Source organism: Carassius auratus, unplaced genomic scaffold (assembly GCF_003368295.1).
Source record: "Carassius auratus strain Wakin unplaced genomic scaffold, ASM336829v1 scaf_tig00001733, whole genome shotgun sequence".
NCBI classification, from domain to species: domain Eukaryota; kingdom Metazoa; phylum Chordata; class Actinopteri; order Cypriniformes; family Cyprinidae; genus Carassius; species Carassius auratus.
Genome location: NW_020523388.1, coordinates 145001 through 172627, shown reverse-complemented (window position 1 = coordinate 172627; position 27627 = coordinate 145001). Strand labels below are relative to the sequence as shown.

The window sequence follows — 27627 nt, the reverse complement described above, 5'->3', positions numbered from 1 at the left end:
TCAGCAGTGTCATGGAACAACCAATCCTTTACCATGGCCCTGGGTCAGACCAGCATGACCCTGAACAAAATATAATCTGAGGTCATAACATAAACATAAAACATCTGGCACGGTTTGCCTGGTATTAACATTCGTTTAGGCCAATATAATCCAAAGAGCATCACTTAGTACTAGTGTTGTCACGATAACAAAATTGTTTCGATATGTTATGATATACCTAGTCAAGAATTGCGATTTCGATACTTTTCCTGATAAGGGAAAATACACTCAAATATCATTGCTGTGCTTTATTTTAAAACCGGGACAATATTCTAATCAAATAACACACTAATAAATGAACATATGAACAGCAGTTATATTAAATATTTAACAAATGTTTAACAAATGTTTGCTAAAAACACCTACATAGGTTAAAGGTGTGTATACCTTCTTAGAGGTATAGCTTCATGCTCTAATTTATCACGCATGTCTCTTGTGCACTCTCAGCTTATATATATATATATATATATATATATATATATATATATATATATATATATATATATATATATATATATATATATAATTTTTTTTATGTAGATTTAAAAAAAAAAAAAATGCTGTACTGTTTTATCAAAAAGATAATAATAATTTAAAACTATAATAACTACTATAAAGTTTTAAATGCCACAACACATTACTACAAGTAAACAGCAATTGGGCTTCAGCCAGCCACTTGTGATCAGATCACTGGAGACTGATTATAACACCAGATGTAAACAGGGTTTGTGTGATCTGTGGCCTCATGCTCAGGTTTCATCACATCATTCAGCAACATGCAGAACAGCACATCAGTCTAATGAAGAGCACCCCACCGCCCCCCCCCCCCAGCAACTGCTTTATGCCTAAACAGCTGAAGGCCTAAACACCAATGAGGAATACATTTCCTATGTAAGCCAAGCTAAAGGCCCTCAGAGAAACTGCAGATCGAAGAAATCCTGCTGGCAGCAATCCAAATATGTGGCTGCGGGAACGAGGAGGAGAACATACAGAAGAGGGATGGAAAGCTGTGGCTGATGTCAGAAGGAGACGGGGGCTTTCACAAAGTTAATTAACGGACATTAATTGCTCTCATTAAACACTGACTGGTTTCATTGGGTTTCCAAGTGTCTGGACATTTGTGATGCTAAGCCCTGCTACTATGAGAAATAGGCAGCTCTTTAGCTGAGAGCACTATGGCCGTCTGATAAGGAGGGTAAAGTACATATTACAAGACAGACACACACTCAAAGCACTTCTCACACACTTAATTGGACAAAGAGACTTCAAGGGAGGGGTTAAACCCTCGCACCATGATTAGGGTTGGGAATAGAGTTCCGGTCCGTTTTTTTTTTTTTTTTTTTTAAGAACCGGTTCCGGTGCGACCCGTGACCAAAAGCTTTGAGCAGCCTTGTGCCGGTGTTCTGATGATTCAGTGTTTCCCATAAATTATGTCACAAACCGAATAAACTGAAATGCTGCGCTGCCTCTTTAATTACGGAGCACACTGTATCCAATGGCGTGCACTCCACAGACTCACCGCGCCGCATAGTGTCTTTAACTGCCAAACACGTTTCCCACGACTGTACGCGCACTCGCGCCTTTGATAACTGTGCACATTGTTTTGTCTGACTGTACAGCACCTGCCGCCACTAAACTACATTATATTTGCCCAATATTGACATTAATATACATACTGACTTCAACTTAGACCACTAAATAAATGGACTGCTATTGTTATGTAAGTATGAGGGATAGATAATTTAGTGTACAGGTCATTTCAAGAGTGATAAACAAAGTGATAGAAAATATTTATTTTCATGCATTTTAAATGTTTAAAAATGCAGAAACCACTCATTGCATCACACCATCACCTGACTGCATTATCATTTGTAAAATATGGGCTTCATGGAGAGTGTGTATACATGGTAATAAGTATAACAGTATATATTTCATATATTTAGGGAAATGAACAAGTGTCTTAGCCCTCAAGGCACTCTTTAGCCAACCGACTTATTCCTGCTTGAAAAGAAAAATGTAATTGATAGTGTAAAAACATCAACTTGCATGATTGATGGACTAGCATTACTCAAAATGACTTATTACCTTCCAGCAACACTACATTCAATGAAGGTAAAATAGTAAAAAACATAATAGTTCAAGTAAATAGGATTTTTAATTATTCCCAACCCTAACCATGATATTGTGCTATGGTTTATTGGGAAACATATTGATGGTAATACCATGGTAATGATTAACATATGCTGGAGTACCATGTAAAAACAACAGGTAGAAGAATATATAAAATAGAAAAGGTGGAAAGATAGAAAAAACAAGATATGGCCAGTGTTCATTTTTCCCTCAGGTTTTGTGTCTTTTAAATGTAGTCAATATTTTATCATGTTATATTTATTCATTCATTCATTTTAGTCAATTTTCCTTTAAATTTCACATGGTATCTAAACAAAATGGTATCTAATACTTCAAACATTTGTACATTCATAAATTAATTTAAATGTACATTAGCATTCAATAGTTTGGGGTCCGAAAGTTATTATTTATTTTTTTTGCAGGTATTTATTTATTACATTTTTTTGCAGGGACACTTCACATTAAATAAAACAAACAGTAAATGTATAATTTATATAAAGTTTACAAAATGTAAATAAAATACAAAACATTAAGTAGCACAACTGCTTTCAGCATCAATAATATTAATAAATGTATCTTTAGTAGCAAATGAGCATATTAGAATGTTTTCTAGGATCATGAGACACTGAAGACTGAGTAATGGCTGCTGGAAATTAAGCTTTGCCATCAAAGGAATAAATTACATTTTAATATGTATTAAAATAGAAAACAGTTATTTCAAACTGTAATAATCTTTTAGAATATTAACGTTTTTAATGTAATTTTGAGCAAATAAATTCAGCCTTCATGAGCATGAGATATCAAAAAAAAAATCATATTAACCCCTACAATTGGTAGTGTTGTATAAACATTTAAAAAAAGTCTTTTTTCCTTGTCTTTTTTTTATTTTTATTTTTATTTTATTTTTTTAACAGTAAGTTTTAATTTAAAATTAATCTTGTCTTCATTTTATTTAACAGAAACCCTAAAACAAAGAAAAGAAAAGAAAAAAAGAAATGGACATGAATTTAATGGTAAAAGACTGTAAAAATGCTACAGGAAAAACCTGTTAAATGGTAAATGGAAATGACCTTACTATATATGATTAATAACTATAAACTGACATGCCCAGAACTCCCTGCGTTACATTTCAAATTTTACAGTTTTTTTTTTTTTTATGAAATAACTATGATTCTTCTTAGTTTTTTTTTTATTTTATCAGTTTTGTATATTAGTGTTGTGTGTTATATTAAATGGTTAGAGAATCAGGCTTGCAATTGAAAGGTTGTGAGTTCGAGTCTCGGGCCGGCAGGAATTGTTGGTGGGGGGAGTGCATGTACAGTGCTCTCTCCACCTTCAGTACCACGACTTAGGTGCCCTTGAGCAAGGCATCAAACCCCAACTACTTCCCGGGCGCCGCAGCATAAAAATATATGTTATTATTTAAAAGCTGCTTGTGATGGGCTTTGGTTCATCATGTGAATTTCTCATCACCACCATGCATTTGGTGGTTATCATTGTACTACAAAGTTACAAAACAGATTTCAGTACTTCAATAAGTTGGTATATTAACATTATATAAATTACATGATAATTTACAGTACTTAACTGTAAATTTAAAACGTAAAACCTAAAATGTTGCTACCATATTTTTTTACAGTAAAATTCCGGCAACCACAATTCTTTTTACAGTGTTGTAAATGAATATTTTAATTGAGATCAACACTGGACATTTCACTAGAACAAGATCAAAAAGTCGATGTGTTAGAGAAACAGGAAGTTGAATAAAGAAAGTAAGCGCAGAAGTGCTGACATCAGATTTACATCAAACAGAGGGATCTGTGTTAACCAGGAGAGACATCAAACAGCGAGACTTTCACACGACCCAATCAAAACATCCAAAGACCGTTAGATTCAACTCACTGACTCTATGCTCACCTCCAAATCGAACCGCCAGCCCTGAGTGAGAAGGAACCATTACAGTCCCATAATGTTTTCGTAATACAGATGAATCCTCTGGGAATGTGACACTTTGAGTGCGGTTCCCGAGGCTAAACATATCCCTCAACGAAAACGCTCACCCATCTCTCCTCAGCTGAGAATGTCCCTCATTAGTATTGAGCAGACATCCGGAATAGGACTCTGCTTATTCGGAGGAAAGTTGGAACACACTTTAAAGAAACAGGAGGAACATTCATCCCAGGAGATGGAGGAAGAGAAATGTAATGTTTAGTATAAAAGGAGGCAAGGCTCTTAATGTAACAGATGAGCCAAAACACAAATCTCTGTCATTATTTACACATCCTCATGCTGGCATTCTTTCTCTAGCACAGAGAAGGCTGTTTACTTGGTTCCATGCAATTACAACAAATGTTAACTCTTTTCAGGCTATAATAAGGATGAAAAAGGACCATAAGTATCATGAAAGCGGCCACTATAACTTAAGTTCAACGTCTTCTAAAGTAGCTTCGTGTGAGAAGCAGACCAAATCTATGTCAAGGTTCACTTAAAATCTTGACATCAATCTTGACTTTGCTTAAGAGATGTAGAAATGTCCAATTTATGAACAAAACATTAGAGTCAAATACTTTAAAACAAAAACAAATTATCTGGTTCACAAAACCCCTATTTGTATATTAATCAATTTGTGACTCAGTCCAAATGGTTCATACTGTATTAAATGTCACTGTATGGAAAAGAAGGACAAATATACTCAACAACAAAAAAATGAATACAGGTTTATATAATGACAGAATTTTCATTTTTGACCTTCAACACTGAACAAACATTTTTTTGTTGTCACAGCACATTGTTTATCATTAAGCATAGCTACTAGTGTTCATTAGCATTAAACCCAATCGAAGTGGGAGGTGTGGCCAGACCACACTTTGTATTTTCGTATGCTGCACGCTCTGCACAGACTGTAACAAGATGTAATTGAGAAGAATAATGGCTTTGTCCACTTCATGTCATTAACTAGCGAGACCGTGATAGCTAGCTTGTGTCTGCAATTGTGTCTAATTTTCTGCTGAGCCCCAGATACGGCGGGGAATGATGATAAGCTTAGAGTTTTTTTTAATGAGCACAGAGGTCTTCTGCAGACTCAAATGCTCTTCCTGTTTAACCAAGGACGTGCATCCACAGTCCTGAGGAGCGCTGTGTGAGTGTATGCGGTACCCACCTCTCAATGATGTCAGCAATCACACAGGCAAACATCTGCAGACCCTCAGGCAACTGCAAGGCCACTGCAGGTCAAAGAAAGAGAGTCCAGTCAGTGCAGTATAATGCAATAAGAATGACAGCTGCTCTGGCCTCCTATATATTAGTCTGGCAATACGGGCAGTCTGATGTGCAAAATATAAACTATATGAAAGCTTTGGCAAATATCTAAAAAACAAACAAAAAAAATCATAGAAGTCCAGATCTCCAGGTTCTAAATGAGAAAACTGCTTTTAAATCCTTTATGCCACAAACATTTAACAATTATAGGCCTACTATGAATTTAAAAAACAAGTTAGATAATGGACAATTTTCCTTTAAGGAAGTTAAAATAATAATAACAATAATAATATTAATAATAATAATAACATTTTGCAAACATATTCAAATGGTACTGAGTATATAAAAAATTGTGTATAATAAATACATTAATACAAAATGTTAATAAAAAATAAAACACTAAATTAATAATAAATACATAAAATAAAAATACATAAATATATGATTTGATTTATTAGCTTAAAAATACCTATTTTATTTATAGGAGTGATATGAGAACATAAAACACAATATATTATGCATCCCTAATACAAACTGCATTGTGTACAATTTTCTTTTTTTCATTCTGTTAAATTTAATAGGGAAGTGTTGTTTGTGTGTCTGTGAACTTGTAGTAAAGTCTGACAGATGTTTTCCTTTAAATAGGCAAGTTTGTTTGCTTGAGGCTTTAACCAATTAAAATAACTGTCAAGGTAAATATGCACAACTGTACCTTCTGTTAAGAATAAATAATGGTTTAATGTGTACTGAGCTATATTACTGAAACAATTGAGCACTTATTATTTAAGGAACCTACAGCACAAAACTTTAGACAGGGTTGCCAACTCACACATTTAGTGTTAGACCATGCAATTGGCCTCTGTCTCGCATTTTCACAAAAGTCATGCCTCATTATGAGACACCAGTTACAAAAATGAAATGCAGCCAAAAAAACTGTATTGAAAAATTGGTTCAAAGACAGAACACTGGCTAGTTCTATCTGGCGTATTGCTGAGGTTGAACACAAACCCAAAAATTTCCATTGTCTCTGTGGAAAAACAATATTTTGCAATATTGCAGCACTGGAACATAAGGAAATTCTGGAACATCTGCATTGTTACTGTGTCGTTCTCTACACTGAATTTTTTTTTTGTATCTGCATTTTAATGAACTACTTTTCCATCCACTGCTAGCTTGACCATCACAAATGTTAAAGAAAGGCAGAAAAACGAGATTTAACCTGAACTGATTTAGTTGTAAACAAGGAGGTAACATATTTAACAAATAACATAATATAACAACATAACATAATATAACATATGCCAGATGATCTTTTATTTTTTTATTTTTTATGTAATATGTTGATTTACTGCCCAAAAACATTTCATATTATTATCAATGTTGTGGCACTTTATTTTTTTTATAAACCATTATACATTTTATTGACATTATAAAAGTATTTACTGGTACTTAATTACTTACACGATAAATTAAATGTCCTTGCTGAATAAAAGTTAAAAATTCTTTAAAAAACAAAAAAACAACAACAAAAAAAACATGTTTTTGACCAGAAAACTAATATGCAAATCAACCTAAGCAGCTTGCAAATTTGGCATGAAGCATAAATGCAAAGTTGGCACAGTTTTAGACAAGCTAACCATTTTAACAGCTGCAATAACTTGCGGGTCACACTAAATTTACATCATGCCTAAAAACAGGGACAAAGATGCACTTTCTATTTTTCGAGAGAGCTCAAAACACAGTGCAAAACAAAAAGCCGTCTATCAGGGTGGAAAGGCATGTGCAGTTAAATGCTGTGAAGGAGGAGTGCATTAAATCAGTGTGAAATGAACATGCATAGAAGAACAGAGAGATGATAATATAGGTACATGGACGATATGAAAGCGTGGTATACCATGGATGTTGGATCCATTAAAATATCTTAATCCAATAAAAATCAATACATTATCCCCTACTGAGGCCAGTGACCTTTCGACAAAGCCATACAAACCATTTCTTCAGTGTTAAATTAATTAAATTATAATAAGGGACTACATATTACTAAAACATGCAAAGCAGTTAACTTCAACGTATTAACAGTAATTGAAACACAGTCTGGCAAATTCTTTTCTCCATATGCTCATTTCTAGAGATTATTATCTTATCTTGGATAAAATATATTTTCTAAATTAACTCGACACTTAAATGTTGAAAAATAGCTGAAAGAGCTGCTAAAAAGAGATCAGCCCATTCTAATTAAAATAATAACATTCTGGCAGACAGTTTGTATATTATTTAAGATAATTTCACTTTATTGGTACAATGATAAGCGATTATTTTCTGGGAATATAATAATAACCCATCAGCTGATCCTGCACCAGTCTAATGAGATCATGCTTTTTGCGCTGTGCTTGTTTTTAAATAATTCAAACTCTATAAATTATGTGGCTGATGAACTTAATAACATTAGACATGTCTAAAGAAAAGTCTTTTTTTTTGGGGGGGGGGGATCTCATTGTATGCCAGCATCATGCTTAGATATGCTGCACTGTTGTCTTGGAAACAGACTCATGACCTAAAATTGGATCCGTTACATGTACAATTCAGCCTAAGAAGTGAACAATGAAAAAAGGAACAGTGAAATTTCCAATTATCAGTATTCTACATGGCTATCAGCTAACAATGATGCTATATAAGTGTGACCTATCCAGGAGCCTTTTTATCCGTCAATAAACAAGCATGAACAGAATGCTTGAAAAAGGATGTAGCAATATCTTATCTAATTTTTGATCAACTGATGCTCTCAACTTTTGACTGTTACACTAATTATACAATATTTTAAATCAAGCCAATATTTTAACATTTTCATCATTTTCCATTACAAATGCCACATTTCTGGCTTCTCCTCATTAGTGAAATACATGTGGCCTACAGTCTGCCGTATGAATTATTAAAATATGCTGGATCCCAGCAGAAAAATCAATTACAACCATAATCATTCCATCAAAACATGGCATTCCCTCCACTGTGAGAGATTTTCTAGCCAGTTTCTGACATCTGGCCAGTGATGATCACACGTTTTTAAAAACATTTGGTTTCCTGTGAGGTACTGAAAATTGTTGCAAGTTCTGCTTACTTAAATATATAAAGAAAGCAATGTTATAATTTTGGTTTCCTCAATATATAACAGTTTGCAAAAATCACTGTGAGTCTTGTGAGCATCAGTTAAAACGGCTTTAACTGAAGCCATCTTTGTGCCATAATGAGGAGTGTTTTGCACCGCATGTCGTCATTTTCCAGCAAAACGGTGTTTATGAATTTATAGCAGACATGAAGTTACACGAATATAGAGCTTTCAGCTATTTTTGCAATTTAAAAACATGATACATTTTTTTTTAACTAAAGAAAAACAGGGAAAATATGAAAAATGTTTTAAATGAATATATATATATATATATATATATATATATATATATATATATATATATATATATATATATATATATATACACACACACACACATAAATTGTAAAGGTTTTGTTGTAATATTTTAAACAGCAATGAAAATATAATATAAAAAAAATATATAAAAGTAAAAAAAAAAAAAATTATAATTATAATTATATAATTATATATATATATATAATTTAATTATCATTTTCATATTTTATAATAAATATATATTGACTGAGAGGCCAGTACAAAAAATTTATAGGGCAAGACTGAACATGTAAGGACAAAAAAAAAAATTCTTGAACCTGCATTTAAAATGAACAAGCTTCTTCAGTGTGAGCGCAGAATGTGCCCTACTTAGAATTCACACCCATTTTTAAGAAATTGTGAAATTACATGAATATGACTCAGCTGCGAAGAAATGAGCAATAAATGAGATGGAGGGAAAAAAATAACATAAGCAATTTGTTCAGAGAGTGGACGAGCTAAAGAGCGGCCAGGAAGAGTGATGGATGAAAGGAAGAAGGGGGAATACAGCTGGGCTGAGTAACACTCTGATGAAAGGTTAAAAGACTGGCCCCCTTCAGTTCGGACAGACACAGACAGGTCATTACCTGGGAAAGGGCGAGTTTATTAACAGTAAAAGGTTATTCAGCTCAGTACAGCCTTGCCTGACAAATCTCTCCATCCATCCCTCCTCAACCAGCCAATGACGAGCTGTTTCTCACTAAGGAGGCCCAGTGAGCACACAATGTAAGTGAGCACACATTTGTACACCGCACATCCAGAAATGTCATTGAAGCTGAAGGAAATGCCAAAACGCCAGAACCCCCGACTGATGTGGAGTGGGCAAACACACACATAGATAAATGTGCTTAGTGTGTTCAGATACACCTGTTACCACACCACAAGGACTGACAAACAAAATGTTAGCCTTCATCAAACTGAATGACTGAAAGAGCACGGCTGCAACAATAAAAGCTAAACAGATGGGATAAGGTGCATTATAATTGGGTAAATTATTATAAATTACTTTTAGACAACACAGCATTTCAGCCTTACTAAAAGACACTAGGGATGCACGATAAATATCGGATTTACTACACAGTTGGCAAGTTTGTGTATGTTTTGCGCAGCTTCTCAGTGAACAACGGCTCTCTGTAGTAAATGCTGCTCCACATGAAATCACACATATGTAGAGATTTACCGATGATTACAGAACTGGCTTTACTGACAAGATGCGCATTAAATATCAGCTGATATTTATCATGCCTCCCTTAAACACACCATGACAGACACTGCTATGAGACAAAGTTGGGGGTGGGGCTACCTATTCAAACAACCAATGACAGAGTGTTCTAGGAAACCTATTATAAAACAGTTATTATTGGTAGAGAAAACACATTTTAGCTTTAAAAAGCCATGGCATATGTTCACAATACAATGCATCTACAAAAACCATAGTTTTGAGGATGGTTCTAGAGAGAATTAAAAACATCACATTTAGTAATGTTACAGTGGCAGATTTTTACCACCGCAGTGGTAATGGACCAACTACCGTATATATAACAACTAATATATGTAAACAGTACATACCAACATTTTGGACACACCTTGTCATTCAAAGAGTTTTCTTTAATTTCATGATAATGAAAATTGTGGAGAAAAGAAGGAGAGTGATGGGGTGCTGCGCCAGATGACCTGGCCTCCACAGTCACCGGACCTGAACCCATCGAGATGGTTTAGGGGTGAGCTGGACCGCAGACAGAAGGCAAAAGGGCCAACAAGTGCTAAGCATCTCTCGGGGAACTCCTTCAAGACTGTTGGAAGACCATTTCAGGTGACTACCTCTTGAAGCTCATCAAGAGAATGCCAAGAGTGTGCAAAGCAGTAATCAAAGCAAAAGTTGGCTACTTTGAAGAACCTACAATATGACATATTTTCAGTTGTTTCACAATTTTTTATTTATATAATTCCAAATGTGTTAATTCATAGTTTTGATGCCTTCAGTGTGAATCTACAATTTTCATAGTCATGAAAATAAAGAAAACTCTTTGAATGAGAAGGTATATATATATATATATATATATATATATATATATATATATATCCTGTGTAGACACGTTCGCTGTTCTGCTCCCAACAAGTGGGTGCATTAACTCCTCAGCAGCACACGCTCTCTTTGAAATCAGAATCGTTGCCATATTTCTTGTTAACATCTTCCATTTATCGTGGTCTAATTTATATTTGGCCAGGTTGGAGAAAACCATGTTGGAGACATCATGTGCACTACTGTCGGTTGCAATGTGACATGGCTGTCACGTCGACTGTCAAGGCCTAATCACATCTTCACTTCTTCCAGTACTTCCATCAGTTTGTGGGTATATACTAGGGCCTTGCACGATTATGACAAAAATTATAATTGTTGATTATTCCCTTGAAATTGTAACTATTAATTAAAATTATCACAATTTACATTGATGTCTATACCATTGCTCGATGCAACTGCATGCCTTATTTTTATATGAAAATAAAAAGCTGAAAACAATTTTTTTAGTGCTTTTTTTCAACTATAGATCATATTGGTTTCTTTAAATTATAAAAAAGTTAAAATATGGATGGTATTATAACATTATTCTAAAATTAAAATAATGGAAAAACCCTTTAAAATAACACGCAGAAACGATTAATTTCCACTGTGAACGATTACGTAACTGTGGCATCCATAATTGTAATCGTGATTAGAAATTTGATTAATTGTACAGCCCTAGTAAATACAAACAGACATCCCTACAGAAAGAGTTTGCATTATGATCACATTTATTTCAAGACACCGTGGACTAATTATACAAACACAAGAATGAATTAATCTGAGAGGCAAGTCATTTCTACTATTGTCTGCATTCATCATCGCCATCCTTAGGCCAGAAAAACTCACAAATAATCAGTCAGGCAAACAATGCATCCTCATTATGTGAAATTAACATAGAAACAGATATTTGTGCTCTGATGAAGCCTACTGAGCCAGAGAGCAACAATAAGGTGACAGGAGAGACCGGAATGAACCAGGAGTCAGTCTAGACCTGGGCAAAAGGGGCCGTAGCGCTGGATTATTAAACTCTATGCTACTGTTCAAAAGTCTGGGATTTGGTAAGATTTTTAAATGTTTTTGAAAGAAGTATCTTATGTTCACTAAGACTAGATTTATTAGATTTAAAAAACATTAACAGTTATTATAATTTAAATTAACTTTTCTGTCGGTTCCAAAAGCATTGTGGGCATGCGATTTGTGCATTTGGCCATCCCGAGTTCGAGGCCTGAGTCGTGGACATTTCAGTCCCATCCCCTCTCCACTTCCTGTCTTTTATACTGTCCTGTCCTAAAGAATAAAAAAAAAGGCAAAAAAAAAAAAAAAGTATATTTTTTTAAATAGACTATTTTTCTATGTCTATATTTAAAATTTTAATGTATTCCTGTGATTGCCATTCAGCAATCATTTATATATGTTGATTTGATGCTCAACAAACATTTATTGTTATTATAAATGTTGAGAACAACTGCTTAATATTTTTGGAAACAATAATACTTTTTTCAGGATTTTTGATGAAAAAAAAAACTTCAAAAGAAGCATTTATTTTAAATCTTTACTGGCAGTTTTGATATTTTACATTTTCTTTAATCGTTCTATAAAATTTTAAGTGTTCTTTGGGAGTAAAAATAAGAATTTAATTATTTAATGTTTTAAACTTTTTACCTAAAACTTGAACTGAAGTGCAATTGTGGGTAACCTACAATTTTTGGTAGAACAACAACTACCTTTTTTTGGTAGAAAAGTACCAAAGTAACAAACCTTAAAGTATCATACTGCATATATGAAATATTGTACAATAGTCCAGTGTTTTTCTTCCGTAAATCTGTGACTTACCAATATCAGTTATCTTATTAATAATAAGCTGTAAGATAAACAGATACAGCATATCACATGGTTTTGTAAATGTAGGTTGCATGTAGGTTGCATTAGACTAAATCTAATAGAATAGAAAGTAAAAAAATAAAAAATATAAACAAACACTCATTTAAATATGTCAATTAATTTATATAATGTTTAATGTACACAATAACAATTATTCTGAATAATATTATTATAAAATTATTATTATATATTTTTTATTATTATTGTTAACAGTCAAGTAAAAACTGAAAAGGGCAATATTATTCAATTATAGCCCTAAATACATGCATATTCTCTATAATATTTTCTTGCAAAATCACTTTGACCACTGGTCAGAACCAGAATACATATTACTCGAGACTGATATAAAAATTACAGTTAAACTTTATTTCTTAATATAAAGCCTATAATGTGTTTTAATGTCACTATTGATGAGAACTGCATGATTTCTAAACAATATCAGTCTTTAAGATATTTAAAGTGTACCTGAAGTACAATTGCAATAATTCCACTTAAGCACAATCAGATATACTTCAGTGGAACTTCAGCACTGCTTCCGCACAATAAAAGTGCATTAAGTACAACTGGAGGGTATTTTTATTAACCATTATCATTTTATTATATTACTACTATTATATGATACTATTATCACATTTATTTTTCACTATGTAGGCAAGCAATTTTATGTGCCTGCTTTCGGTCTGGTCCAAAACCCCCCTGAAAATTAAATGTTATCTAGCAGTTATCTATTGCTGAGCAGCTCCTTGGGGTGGCACATCTAACTGCTGCTACTTTCTGTATTATTATATTACTGCTATTATAATAACAATAAAATGCACCTTGGCTTCTAACATTTATCAAGTCAAGTTGTGATTTTACCTGTGCTTATTTAAACTCAAGACCTTTAGCAAAATAATGAGCTGTGTGACATCACTATATATATATATATAATAATTTAATAGCATCCTTTACTTAACAGACAAATTATGATATTTGTAGACTACTCTCAGAATGTCATTTTTGTCTACCAATGCGGTATGAATGAATCATAATGATTCATTCTCAAGATTTACACACAACCAGGTTGCAAGGCACCTCTCACTACAGACAGGAAATGTATCTCTGAAAAGTGCTGGTCTCTAGGGCAATGACTACATAATTTGCAACAAAACAATGTTATGTATACACACACACAAGTGTAAAAAAGGTGTGGGGAAAACTTGTCTATATATAAGGCGTGACTCACTGGTCTCAACGTGTACACTAGAGTCAAGAGAACATTGCAGCATAACACATTACTTCTGTTACACAAGCATGCTTATTACATAAAGTTCTCCTTATCATAGCAGGAAATGAACGTAGATGAGGTCTGCGCTGATGCCACAGTGCAAGAATATTTGATACAGATCTAATATGACACTATACACATTGACCAGGCACAGGTAATAAATACAGATGCAATTTAGCCTACAATATATACATCAAATGGAATACATACAAGTGAAATAGACAAGGCCCTGCAGCTCTAAACAATAAAGGTTTTTGAAACCAATTTACACATAGTTTTACTGGAAAATGATGGCGTAGTGCAAATCATTACTTCATAATTTGGTCAATACAAATGTTTACATTTGGAAGACAAATGTATTTGATCAATGGAAAGAAATAATTTGTTAAAAAATAAATTGTATATTATATATATATATATATATATATATATATATATATATACACACACGCACACACACACACATCTTGAGCCCTTTAGACCCTTAAAATATCTCCTTGTTGTGATATTCGATGTAATACAAGCTCCAATTTTACATTTTAACGCATACTGCCAATGCTAGACAAAAAACGTATGACAGTTCTGGCTAAACGCGATAAAACGAGCGGACTGGACAGAAACCATAATCAAAATGCAAAGTGCATTTGGAGCGCACACTTCTTATCAGAAAATGATCAAAAAAGTAGTCTTTTGTTGTTATGGATTATGGTTTGTCTAAAAAAAAAAATTCATGCATCTCACAACTATGTCGTGTATGAAATAATGTGTGTTGTGTATAAAACAACAAACTGACAATTTCTATGCTTAATCATCTGTAATTGTATATATGTTGTGAATGTTGCTGGAATTTTTAAGAACTTGGTAAGAAACAATAATCAAATATAAGGTTCAAAATTAACAGTATTTATTTCTTTTTCTAGAAAATATTCACATACTTTATATTGTATGTAATGTAAAATTACTGTAACTAATGTCACTGTAAACTTACATCACTTACTGGAGGTATATACTTTAAAATAATTATTATCTAACCACATCTAACCACTAAGTCAATTAAATGAAGCAACTGCTTCATTGTGGATATTTAAGAAAAATAATGGTCGAAAACATGAAAGAATGTGGAAAAGGTAGAAAAAGAAAGGCAAAATTATTTTTGCACATTGAGTCCAGAAATAGAGGAGGCTTTTAAAATGAAAACCCTCTACAACAAAGAGCCCAGCAGACTGTAGCGTTCGGTCCAATCCCCATGCAAGTACTCGGCACAAGCCACCTGCTAACACATTCAGCACATCAAACACTTCATTCACAACCAATAGAGGCTTGAAATTGCTGCATTATTAGGACTTTTTGTGATTAAAGATCGGAAATCGCTGTAGGTCTGGACTCTACAGACAGATACAGGTGAACATGTATCTAAATACACTGAAACCAACCTCTCGCCTCGCTCTCCTTCATCTTACTGTGTAATGACCCATCCTTTGACATCTGCACTAGAATGATGGAGGACATGCTTCAACAGGCCCTTGGGACAAACTGGCATCAGACAATGAAGCATGACCAAAGTGAGAGGATACAAGGTCAGTCGGATGAGATTTAAAGAGACAAAAATCGCAATTCGAAGCCCAAAAAGGTCACATTTCAATAGCATTTCCTGAAACTAAACTTTGGTTGTTCATACAACTGCACTATGGCTATTTTGACATATTAAAGACAATGTCATTGGTATAACATCTTTGGCTTGCAGTTCACAGCCATCCCAATGGTTATGACAGATTAAGAACGCAGCAAAGGGTCGCTGGATCAGGACCCACTAGACTAAGCCACAGCACTCACGACAAGGCCTTCAAGCTGAGTCAATTCATCATCAAGATAAACAGCTCTCGATTGGATGCATCAAACTAAATGAGGATTAAATTTGCATAACGATAAATGATACAGCATGAATAATAGGATTAGCAAACTGCTTGCTGTGATTTCACCATCTTTTTTATGCCGTGATGAAATTCTCAGAGGTTAGCTTGAAGAGGTAAAGCACATGCATTAGAATAAGATGTCATTTCATCCTTTAATGTGGATAGTCTACAGTAAAATGCTTTAGTGAAATAGCGTGGGGCGACCCTGGGAAGTCTTGACCACTTATAATTGCTAAAATCTCACTTAGAAGCTGTATGACATCTCATTAGAGCGGTTTCAAATAAGCCACAAGTGTTGTTTCCTGGGGGAAGTAATTTCACACCAATCTGACAGGATTTTTGCAAAAACCACTTATGGAAGTCACTACAGAGGATACAACATATTTTGATGCAAAGCGCTGGCTGTTGTGGACAGAGATTATAACATCACAACAAAACAACAAGAAACTTTAATTTATCACATATTTCTCCAAAGAATGAACAATCAAGACCTCAATAATTGTTAGAAATTAAGTAACACTGTACAATAAGTTTCATTTGCTCAGCCTCATTTAATGCATTAGACGTCATAAGCTAATGACAGACAAAACATTTTAAACATCATATATTAATAGAAGTTAATGTTTAATTTTCAATAGAATATTGTTTATTGCTAATTCAAGTGTATTCCACATACATTACTTAAAAAAATTAAAATGTTTAAAACTGCATAATATGTAGAAATTAACATTAACTAAGGGAAATTCTGTAATGCACTTGGATAATGAGTGAACAAAGTTAACAAAATTTAACCTTAATGTAAAGTATTACCAAAATCTGAGTAAAATTCAAATGCCAAGATATTTCAAGCTGCTGTGCTCTGAAGAATAAAAGTCATTCTGTACCATGGCAAACATGTCCTTGTTATTCAGCAGAATCAGTTGATGGTTAAGAACCATATCTTCCACATATTGCTGAACCCAAGTCCTGATAAAATTATGTAATTATGCCTCTAAATGTCATCATGAATTTCACCAATTTTCCCAGAAATTTTCCAACCGGTTATTTGACGTGCAACAACACAGATAATACCGGTATCATCGTGGGGGGCAGGGTGTTCTCTCTTTTCTTTGCTTTCCTTCGATTTTAAATAGCTTGTAAAAGAGGCATGTACATTTTACTTTTACTTTCACTTTCAAATAGCAGCAAATCAGCCTAATGCTATTGTTATGCTATTGTTACAGAAATAAGTAAACAAATAATATATAACCAAATAAATAAGAAATGTAGAATGTTTATTAGCAAAACAAATAAGAAGGCTTGGAGGCCCGGCAAACACCTTGATTTCAAATAAAATAAACATATGTCACAAAGGTTAAATAACGTAAAAATCAGCAAACTAGTGTTGTCACGTTACCAAAATTTCAGTATTCGTTACCGATACAAGTGAAAATCCATGGTTCTCGGTACCAAAACAAAATAAAAAAATATGCTAATAAAAAAATAAATAAAAATAATTCACAAAAAATAAAACCAATGACATTCTTTATACTTATTTACAATTGTGTTTAAAGTTTTTCTACAAGTAATAAAATTATGAAAAACAGTAAACAAGTTTCACTCAAATTTAATTTGTCTTAATGAAATTTAAACATTTTTTTTGGAATTTTTTGAACATGGAAGAAATATTGTGTGATTTATTTCTTTAAAAAATAAAGTTGTATACATTTTTTCAACAGTGGTAGCAGTATCACATACATGCTACTAAATAATAGTAATGAATTTATGCTAACTTTGACAAATTCCATGACTGTCTATATTAAAATTTAAGTTTCATTTTCATGACTGGATTTTGAGATTCCATCAGCGTTTTCTGCTTCGAGGAAATCATAGCGCTGTATGAGTCAAGAACCGGTTTACCGGGTACCTGGAACCGGTACTTAAAGAAACCTTGTACCATGACATTTTCATTTTTTTAGTACCGACTTGGTACCGAGTCTTTTGACAACACTACAGTAAACAACGTGGAACCAATTAAATAAGAAACAAATGTTTAAAAAAAAAAAAACTTCCAAAATCACTTTCGATAAATGACAAGTCAATAGGCTTTTCAAAAACTGAAATATTTCTAAACAGGTGCTTTTGCATCTCGTTTCTGTCCTTTTACTGAACTAAATGATTTATACAAAAAAGAGCCACGGTGGGCAACTGACGTAACCGGTGTTGTGGCTTAATACAGTCTTATCACCGTCAATCGCGTTTGCCTACTCCAAGGCAATTTTGATTTTCAGTTTGCTTGACTCTGTCCATATAACTTAAATAGCACACTAGTGAATAACATTAATCTATATAACGAAGCCTGTATGCTCTCATAAAAACAATGAGCTCAAGACATACATTATGTAAAGCTACTGCATTATCCTGCAAACAGAGATCAACTTTAAGGCAATTTAATTATATACAGACAGACAATCAGAATGACTAATGTTCTGGAACCGAAACTGTAAGCCTAATAACAAACAATACAACATATGGAGGGTTTTGCAGATACCTACAATACATAGCATCATTGTCCCTTCTGTTGAGGTAGGCAGCAAATCAAAAGTTTATTCACACACATAGTGGAAAAATTATATCTAAATAGGTCAATATTTCCTTAAATGCACAACAAAGAACTGTTGTTTTAAAATTGTATTAACCTTTCCAACAAAACAATTTTAAACGTACTCACCTCTCTTGGCTTTGGCTTGTCGCACCCTCCAAATTGTTTTGTGGATTTCAAAATTGTAGTTAGCTGGCAAAGCCTTAATGGCCTCGATGAGCTCTGGATCTTTGAGGATCTCATCAGGAATCTGATTGGCCACTCTCCTCGGTCCTCGCACTACATAAAAAAAGACAGTTAATTAACTTAATTTAAGTTTGCTGTAAGCATTACTCAACACAGGTGTCTGTAAAGACACCATACAGTGGAATACAGTATGAGTGCAATTGCAAACTGCCTTAGCAGGATCCACTAAAAATTATTTTATGAGAAATTGATTGTGCTACAATCTATATAAGACAAGGAAAGCCCATGCATTCATTTCTCAACTACAAAATGAATCATCACACAATCAATCAGTGCACTGTCAGAACAGCTGCTGAAGTGAGAGGTCAATCATCACTAGAATGAGTCTGTCAGCGATGTCCATTTATTTTTTAAGCCTATGACAGACAGACCATCTTTAATGCAAGTTCTGGCTATAGTTTAGTGAATGGCTATTCCTACACTACCAGTTAAAAGTTAGAAACAATTAAGGGACAGTTTTACTAAACATGGCAAGGTAGTGCGAGAGTGCAATTCCTAAACAGTACAGATGGGAGGGGAAATTTCTGCGGGTGATTTACTAACAGCGCACAAATTAAAGAACAGCAGCTGAAAGAACACAAATTTAAAAAAAGAACATGGCATGGCAAACTATATGTTCGGACAATGTGTTCTTCTGCCATTCAAAATAAATTCAAATGTAAATTTGTATGAATATAAATTCATACAAAACCAGACGCGCGTACTCAGATCATATTAAATCTTTTTTCATCTTTTTACTGCGTGCAGTGTGAACGTTCTGATCCGTTAACATGGGCTCAAAAAAAAAGGCTACGCATCACAGACAGTGTGTGAAACTGGAGTTAGTCATATGCCCAGTCGGCTCTGTTCTCGTGCTCCACTTAGGCGTTCTGCATCCTGATTGGTTCAGTTAACATACTGCTGGAGGCCTGGGCAACGGAAAATCGTGCTATAAAGCGATTTAGAAATCGCGCACACTCAAACCGCGATTTTATTTCGATTTTGAATAATCGCACAGCCCTAAACTTAAGTCTTTGCAACTTCAAGGATCCTATCAATGCACAATCAGATTGTAACACTCTAAAGAGAAAGAAAAACTTGAAATTGCATAATTTAACCCCTTTAATAAAAATAAATTATTATGCAAGGAGAAGACGGGTGAGGGATGCCACCAAGAGACAAATGTTGGTTCGGGTGTTTTAAAAGTATTCCTAAAGAGAAAATCACTGTTTGTATATATATATATAAAAAAAAAAAAAAAAAAAAAAAGTAAAGCTCATCTACTAATTTAATGGGGATATTTAACCAAAAATAAATAAATAAATAACTTATGATTAAACGTAATACATTGTTATATATTTATATTAGTGGTGGGCCATTATCGGCGTTAACGTGCTGCATTAACGCGAGACTCTTATCGGGCGATAAAAAAAATATCGGCATTAATCTATTCTCAAAGTTGGGTTGGGAGCTGGGTCTATACGAAGCGAGCTATGATGACTTTCACCTTGATATTTTATATAACCGACTGGCTGAGGCCAGCCTAAAAAGATGCTCAGGACAGTTGACGGGCCACTGCTGCACATCGTCACGAAAGCTTATCTTTTCCACGTGTTGTTAAGCCTTACCGCTCGTCAATTTAAACATTAAAGCATCCAAAAACAAGACGCGGAAATTCTGAACAGAGTAGCGCTTGCCATGTTAGGTGCGCACGAGAGCCGCGTATCACGGACATCGACACTGAACCGAGCTCTCTTCTGCGAAGTTCTCCTCAAAGTCCCTCCTGCACCTGAACGAACAACAAATCGCAGTTTGAACAAACAAAAGGATCTGAAAGAGCACAATTCAGTACTTGCGGTGTTCTGGTGTTCAGGGCTCACGCAGAGAAAGGTGTCTCGAGACGCTAAAAATAAGTGTTTTCAAGTGTTATGATCAAAACACTTGAACATCGAAATTGCTTATTTTTGCTCTAGTGCCAACAAATACATACGAAATGTGTCAAAATATCCACCTTGGAAATTATGCTTGAAAAAACTGTCAGTTATTTCTTAAGTGAAAGTAAACAGTTGAGGAAAAAAATGGGATGTGTATTATATTGGATGCTGTCATCATCTCTTAAAGTGACCGCGCCTAATTACGCTACTGGCTGCTGTAATGTTAATCCAAGAAAATGAAAGAAAGAAAATCACTCACTGCTCTTGACTAATTTGTAGTTTTAACAGTCAAACCAAAAATTATTCAGACACCAGATATATTTTTTGATATATATAGCAAAACTGTAATAATGTGAGAAACGTTGAAGGTGTCTGAATAAATGTAGGTCTGATTGTAGATTTAATTTTTACATTGAAGACTATCCAGTGCTTTTTTACATTTAATTATTTAGTTTCTGTACCTTGACACCTACAAACTTGAAAAAAAACTTAAACATTGTGTAAATAGCACAAATAAATAAAAATAAACGAACATACAAATTAAACAATTTCAAACAGGGCCCACTGGTACAACCTTCTCTGGGTCCACGCTGACCCCAGCTACGGTCCTGCTCATGGCTGTTTCACACATACTCCGTCTGCAGTGCGTATGCAGTCCGTGTGCATTACGTATGTGGTGCAGCACGGACTCGATGTGCTTTCACACAGGACGTGTTAGCAGTTTGCTACTCGGTACGTAAATGATCGCTGCACTGCTGCTGACGCAACTCTCCTGGAACGCAACTGGAATCCGTTAACATGGGTGCGTAACAAGGGTGCATGACTGCACTGCAGACGGAGTATGTGTGAAACAGGCGTACGGTTGTTTGCACCTTGTGCAATGTGGAATTAGTTTACAGCTTTTTCAAGCAGTTTGTGATGCATTTTGGAAACAGGAGATGTACATTTCTAATGCACCATCTATCTTGATAAACCCCTTCTCAAAGACTTACTGTTTGTCAATTTTATTTTGGTAACACACATATTCTGAATGCTGTCGGCAGAATTTGAATGAGCCATTTTAATCTAGATTAATCTAGATTAATTTCAAGATCACAGTGAGATTAATCTACATTAAAAAAATGTATCTATGCCCACCTAATTTATATATTTACAAAGAAAAAGTATTAGCCTAGTATTGTGCCAATAAAAGCCATTTAAATAAAGATTCAATCACTTAAAAACTTAAAAGGGGCTGTATAAATTTTTATTAACACATATGAAAAACTATAGATGACAGAATACAACAAATATTAAAATAATTACCATTTTCACCCGGACAACACAACAAGCAAAAGACTGAGGACAGCATTTAGGATTAGCATTCTGAGAGCAGCAGGATTGATGGGAATACCCGAAACACAATCATTTATCACAAGCCTACTGGAGTCAAGTGAAGCTGTACCATTTAGGGTCAGGAAGAAACACAGAAGTTCTCTTCGGTTTGCTGACAAAAATAGCGCTGGTGACAAAAGTTTAAACTATTTTCTCATTACAACCAACCAGTGTATAAACGTATGTGTAGAACAACTCTATAACAATTTTACAATTGTGTATAATTGAATCATGATTTTTTTTTTTTTCTGAGTGAGATTATTTCTAATCATAACCATTTGAAAAACCATGGTACCTAATATTCAGAGACCACATAAACACACATCAATATGTTACACATATATGGGGACCAGCGTGTCACACATTTTATCTTTACAGTTACTACAATATTATAAATATAATTTCTCTGTTGACTACTATAGACTACTGTTTATATAATGAATAGCTGGTGTTGTATGAAATCAAAATACAAAACTACTGATGAATAAACACATCTGCTTATTTTAACTTACAGTCACAGATATTTAAACTTTTTCACAACGTCCCTGAGTGACAACTATCCCCGGTGCTAATATGCAACTGCAGTGACACATTATACAGTTCAGATACAGTTCTGAATACTTATGTAGTGCTAACATATAGTGAAGCAATATAACTTACAGTATCTTTAAAGGTACCATTTATTTCACACAGCATCAAATAGAATTGGCGCCTGCAGATTTATCGCGATGTTTCCTTTAAAAACCTATTTGGATTTTACAGCTTACAGATATAAAAACACGATGAAGTATTACAAAATCAAACTATTAATACTCACCATTTGGTTTTTTCGCAGCGACCACTTCAATCTCGCTAGCGGGAGCCGCCATCTTTCCCCAAACAAGTGCACGTGGAGTGAACAGGCATTACTCATCGAACACAGAGCTCATGTGAGCAAATCAAGTGTCGATAGCATCGATATGAGCGATGTAATGAGACCTATGATTGAGACGCAAGAAAAAAGTTTTCAAACATTTTATGCCAAGGACACAAGAAGCAAATTTGATCCCAATGGAAGTGAGCTCTTGTATCATGTGTGATGTATCAAAAATAATTTATGCTGAGCGAGAAAAGTATTTATTAAGCAGACATTACCCTCATTTATATGATTAGAGTCGTGGTTCAGTTTTAAAAATACATTTAATGTAACTGAAAATGTCTCTCTTTTGTCCCCCCCCCCCCCCCCCCACACACACACACACACAAAACCCTGCCTACTAAAGTTACTACTGTATGTACAGTTTACTTTAGATAATAAAACATAGCCTACTTGTAAAGTACTAAATAGAGCATGTACATTTTAAGGTAGCCTACTGATACTGTAGGCTATGTACTGTTTAGTGGTAAATAAGATACAAAGATGTACCTTTTAGCTTTGTACCTTTGGGTACAAGTCAAGTGTAAGCTGTGTAGCCTACCTTTTATTTCTGACAGTATAGATGTGTAAACATGAAGGGAAACAGTTTCAATTCAATACCTTTAAAAACGGAAGGCAAATTTAATGTAAAAAGGATATATATATATATATATATATATATATATATATATATATATATATATATATATATATATATATATATATATATATATATATATATATATTAGGGGTGTAACGATACGCGTATTCGTATTGAACCGTTCGGTACGACGCTTTCGGTTCGGTACGCGGTACGCATTATGTATACCGAACGGTTCTAATTCATTATATTAAAAAAAAAAAAAAAAAAAAAAAAGAGAAATATAATGATATGCGTTCAACAAGGTAGCCCAATAACCCAAACGACGTAACAGGCAACGCCCCTGACACTCCCGAAGAAGAAAAAAACACCAACTTATATGTTTATGTTAGGGTACTACTCAGTCAGGCGCTCGCTCACTCAGTACGCGCTGAAGGCTCGTTGCAAAATGGCCAATGTGTTTAACATACCAGAAAAAAGAAGATCCTCCAGTAACCAACAGGTCTGGTGTTTGGGTGCACTTTGGATTCCCTTTAAGCTATAATGGTGATGGCAAGAGAGTGGTGGATAAAAAAACAACGGTATGTCGCATCTGCAACATGACAGGGTACACCAGCGGGAATACAAAAAAAAAAAAAAAAAAAAAAAAACACCAGCGGGAATACTTGAAACATGTCAACTCATTTACGCTGACATCACCTTATTGTGTCAGTATCTGGGAAAAGACGAAAAAAATGAGAAACAAGCACGCAACAAACTATCCCTGCAGCATTTAGACACCGGTATTATAGCTTACAGGGAATCCAAAGTGCACCCACACCAGACCTGTTGGTTATTTTAGGATCTTATATTTCTGGTCTGTTAAATGCATTAGACATTTTGCAACGAGCCTTCAGCGCGTGCTGAGTGAGCGAGCGCCTTAGGGGCCGTTCACATATCGCGCCTAAAAACGCGTGGAAAACGCTAAGCGCGTCTTTCTCCTCCTTTCCAAAGCGCTCGGGCAGAAGCGCTCATGAGGCGTCTGTCTTTGCTAAGCAACAATGACGTGCTCTCTCCATGAGACGCGGAAATTTCAGCGAATGATAAATGGATTTGCATGCTCTAAAAATCGCTTGCAGTAGCTCTGCTACTAAATTTATTTCAAAATTGCAATCCATATACAACTGTGAACAGCTGTTCCTTCATCTTGGCTGAGTTTTCAACGTTGTTACGGGAAAGGATGAAGCTGATTGGTTAGTTCTTGTCACATGACCCGCGGTGCGCTTGCAGCATTCTGAAAAGTTGAGATGGTTTTACATTTTGCTGTATCTAAAATGTACCGAACCGAACCGAACCTAACCGTGACATCAGTGTATCGTATCGAACCGAACCGTGAATTTTGTGAACCGTTACACCCCTAATATATATATATATATATATATATATATATATATATATATATATATATATATATATATATATATATATATGTTGTGAAACCTTATATTTATTTCCCTAATTTCACATTTATATAAACTTATAAAATGAATAAACTAAAATCAAAATCTTTTTATAATTTAAAAAAAAAAAATCTATGTAGCCTGTACCATACTAATATTTAGGCCTACTTTAGGAAATCATATTATGTACCCTTAAGGATTTACTATGAACCCTTTATGGGTAAATATGGTACAAAGATCTACCATTTCAAAAGGTACCACCCCAATGACAACTTTTGTACCTTTTTTTCTGAGTGTGCATAGCCTGATTAGGAAGCTCCCCATTATCCTATATCCATAGTCTGAAACTAAAATAGGGAATAGAGAAATACTTTTTTAGTTGTTGAGGGCTTTTTTATTTATATTTTTAATAAGAATAATGTCAATATACAGAATCTAACAAAATCAGGTGCAGTTGTCATTTTCACAGCCTTCAGGCTCCTCATTAATCAAATTTATAAAGAGTCTTTCATGACTCCTCATCTCCATCTGTGCTCTGTCGCCTGGTGTGTATCTGCCTGTGAATGGAGACAGAAGTGTTAGCTTGAGTCACAGTGAATGAATCAGTGGAAGTGTTTGTGTGTCTCAGATGCAAGCAAACTACACATATGGTGAAAGAGGCCAGAAAAATGTAAGAAATAAAAACTAATACCTGCATTTTTCATCTCTGATAAAGATAAACGCTATAATGCATGTCTTTACACATAATTTTTTATACGTTATAAAAAATATATATATTTTTCGCAAAATAAATGGTCAAAATGGTATCCTTTTAGCACGCTTTATCTACCCCCTTTGTAAATCTTTTACTTCAATTTGATCTAGCTCCTCTTCCTAAATTTAGTTAATTTGCGCATTATGAAACACATTTTGTTTATCCGACAAAAAATTCCTTCATGAACAAAACTTACTTCAGACTGGATGATATTGTGATTTAGCTTAATATATATATACACAAACCCGATTCCAAATGTATAATTTAAAGGGAAAAATAAGTTGATTAAAAAAAAATTAATGGCATCAACACATCAAAAGTTGGGACAAGACCATGTTTACCACTGTGTGGCATCCCTTCTTCTTTTTATAAGAGTCTACAAACATCTGGGGACTGAGGAGACAAGTTACTCAAGTTTAAAAATAGGAAAGTTGTCCCATTCTTGTCTAATACAGGCTTCTAATTGCTCAACTGTCCTATGTCTTCTTTGTCGCATCTTCCTCTTTATAATGCACCAAATGTTTTCTCTGGCTGAAAGATCTGGACTGCAGGCTGGCCATTTCAGTACCTGGATCCTTCTTCTACGCAGCCATGATGTTGTAATTGATGCAGTATGTGGTCTGGCATTGTCATGTTGGAAAATGCAAGGTCTTCCCTGAAAGAGACATCTGGATGGGAGCATATGTTGTTCTAGAGCTTGGATATACCTTTCAGCATTGATGGTGCTTTTCCAGATGTGTAAGCTGCCCATGCCACACACACTCATGCATCCCCATACCATCAGAGATGCAGGCTTCTGAATTGAGCACTGATTACAACTTGGGTTGTCCTTGTCCTCTTTAGTCCAGATGACATGGCGTCCCAGTTTTCCAAAAAGAACTTAAAATTTTGATTCGTCTGACCACAGAACAGTTTTCCACTTTGCCACAGTCCATTTTAAATGAGACTTGGCCTAGAGAAAACACCTGCGCTTCTGGATCATGTTTAGATCCGGCTTCTTTTTTGACCTATAGAGTTTTAGCCAGCATGGCGAAAGACATGGTGGATTGTGTTCACCGACAATGTTTTCTGGAAGTATTCCTGAGAGCATGTTGTGATTTCCATTACAGTAGCATTCCTGTATGTGATGCAGTGCCGTCTAAGGGCCCGAAGATCACAGGCATCCAGTATGGTTTTCCGGCCTTGACCCTTACACACAGAGATTGTTCCAGATTCTCTGAATCTTTGGATTATATTATGCACTGTAGTGATAACTTCTAACTCCTTGCAATTTTTCTCTGAGAAACTACTTTCTGATATTGCTTCACTATTTTTCGCCGCAGCATTGGGGGAATTGGTGATCCTCTGCCCATCTTGACTTCTGAGAGACACTGCCACTCTGAGAGGTTCTTTTTTTTTAATACCCAATCATGTTACCAATTGACCTAATAAGTTGCAAATTGGTCCTCCAGCTTTTCCTTATATGTATGTAACAATTAAATCTTCATAATCTCGGGAAGAAGGAGGCGGGAACAGGCGGACAATCAAATATAAACTTTAATTACAAAATAAAAACAAAACAGCGCGTCAGCCCCTCATGGACGACTGACACGCACAAATAAAAACCAAACAAAACTAAAAGCTAGGCCTGGTCCTCTCTCATCCGTCACTGTCGTCACTCCAGTTTTATATCCTTCCATCTCCTCCGTGGGACTCGAGACCGGTGGGTGGAGCAGGTGCCGCTCATTTCCAATCACTCCTGTTCCCACAGCCCTCGGCCCCGCCCCACTCGTCACAATGTACATTTACATATCACATTTACATTACTTTAC

At 34.7% G+C, this 27627-nt stretch overlaps 1 protein-coding gene across 3 annotated transcripts in view; it reads right to left on the bottom strand.

Annotated features, from left to right (window-relative positions):
* LOC113069522 (2-(3-amino-3-carboxypropyl)histidine synthase subunit 1) overlaps positions 1-23067 on the bottom strand; it is an 89524-nt gene extending 66457 nt beyond the window's left edge. For 2 of the 3 annotated variants that reach the window (XM_026242647.1, XM_026242650.1), the window contains exons 1-3: positions 22945-23044; positions 18724-18876; positions 5330-5393 (exon numbers count right to left, since the gene is read on the bottom strand). In XM_026242647.1, coding sequence (XP_026098432.1) covers positions 5330-5393; positions 18724-18876; positions 22945-22996 — 269 coding nt within the window. In that variant the 5' untranslated portion in view covers positions 22997-23044. Of the gene's footprint in view, positions 1-5329; positions 5394-18723; positions 18877-22944 lie in introns of all 3 variants that reach the window. The other variant, XM_026242648.1, reaches the window with a different exon arrangement.
* Positions 23068-27627: the final 4560 nt, after the last annotated feature.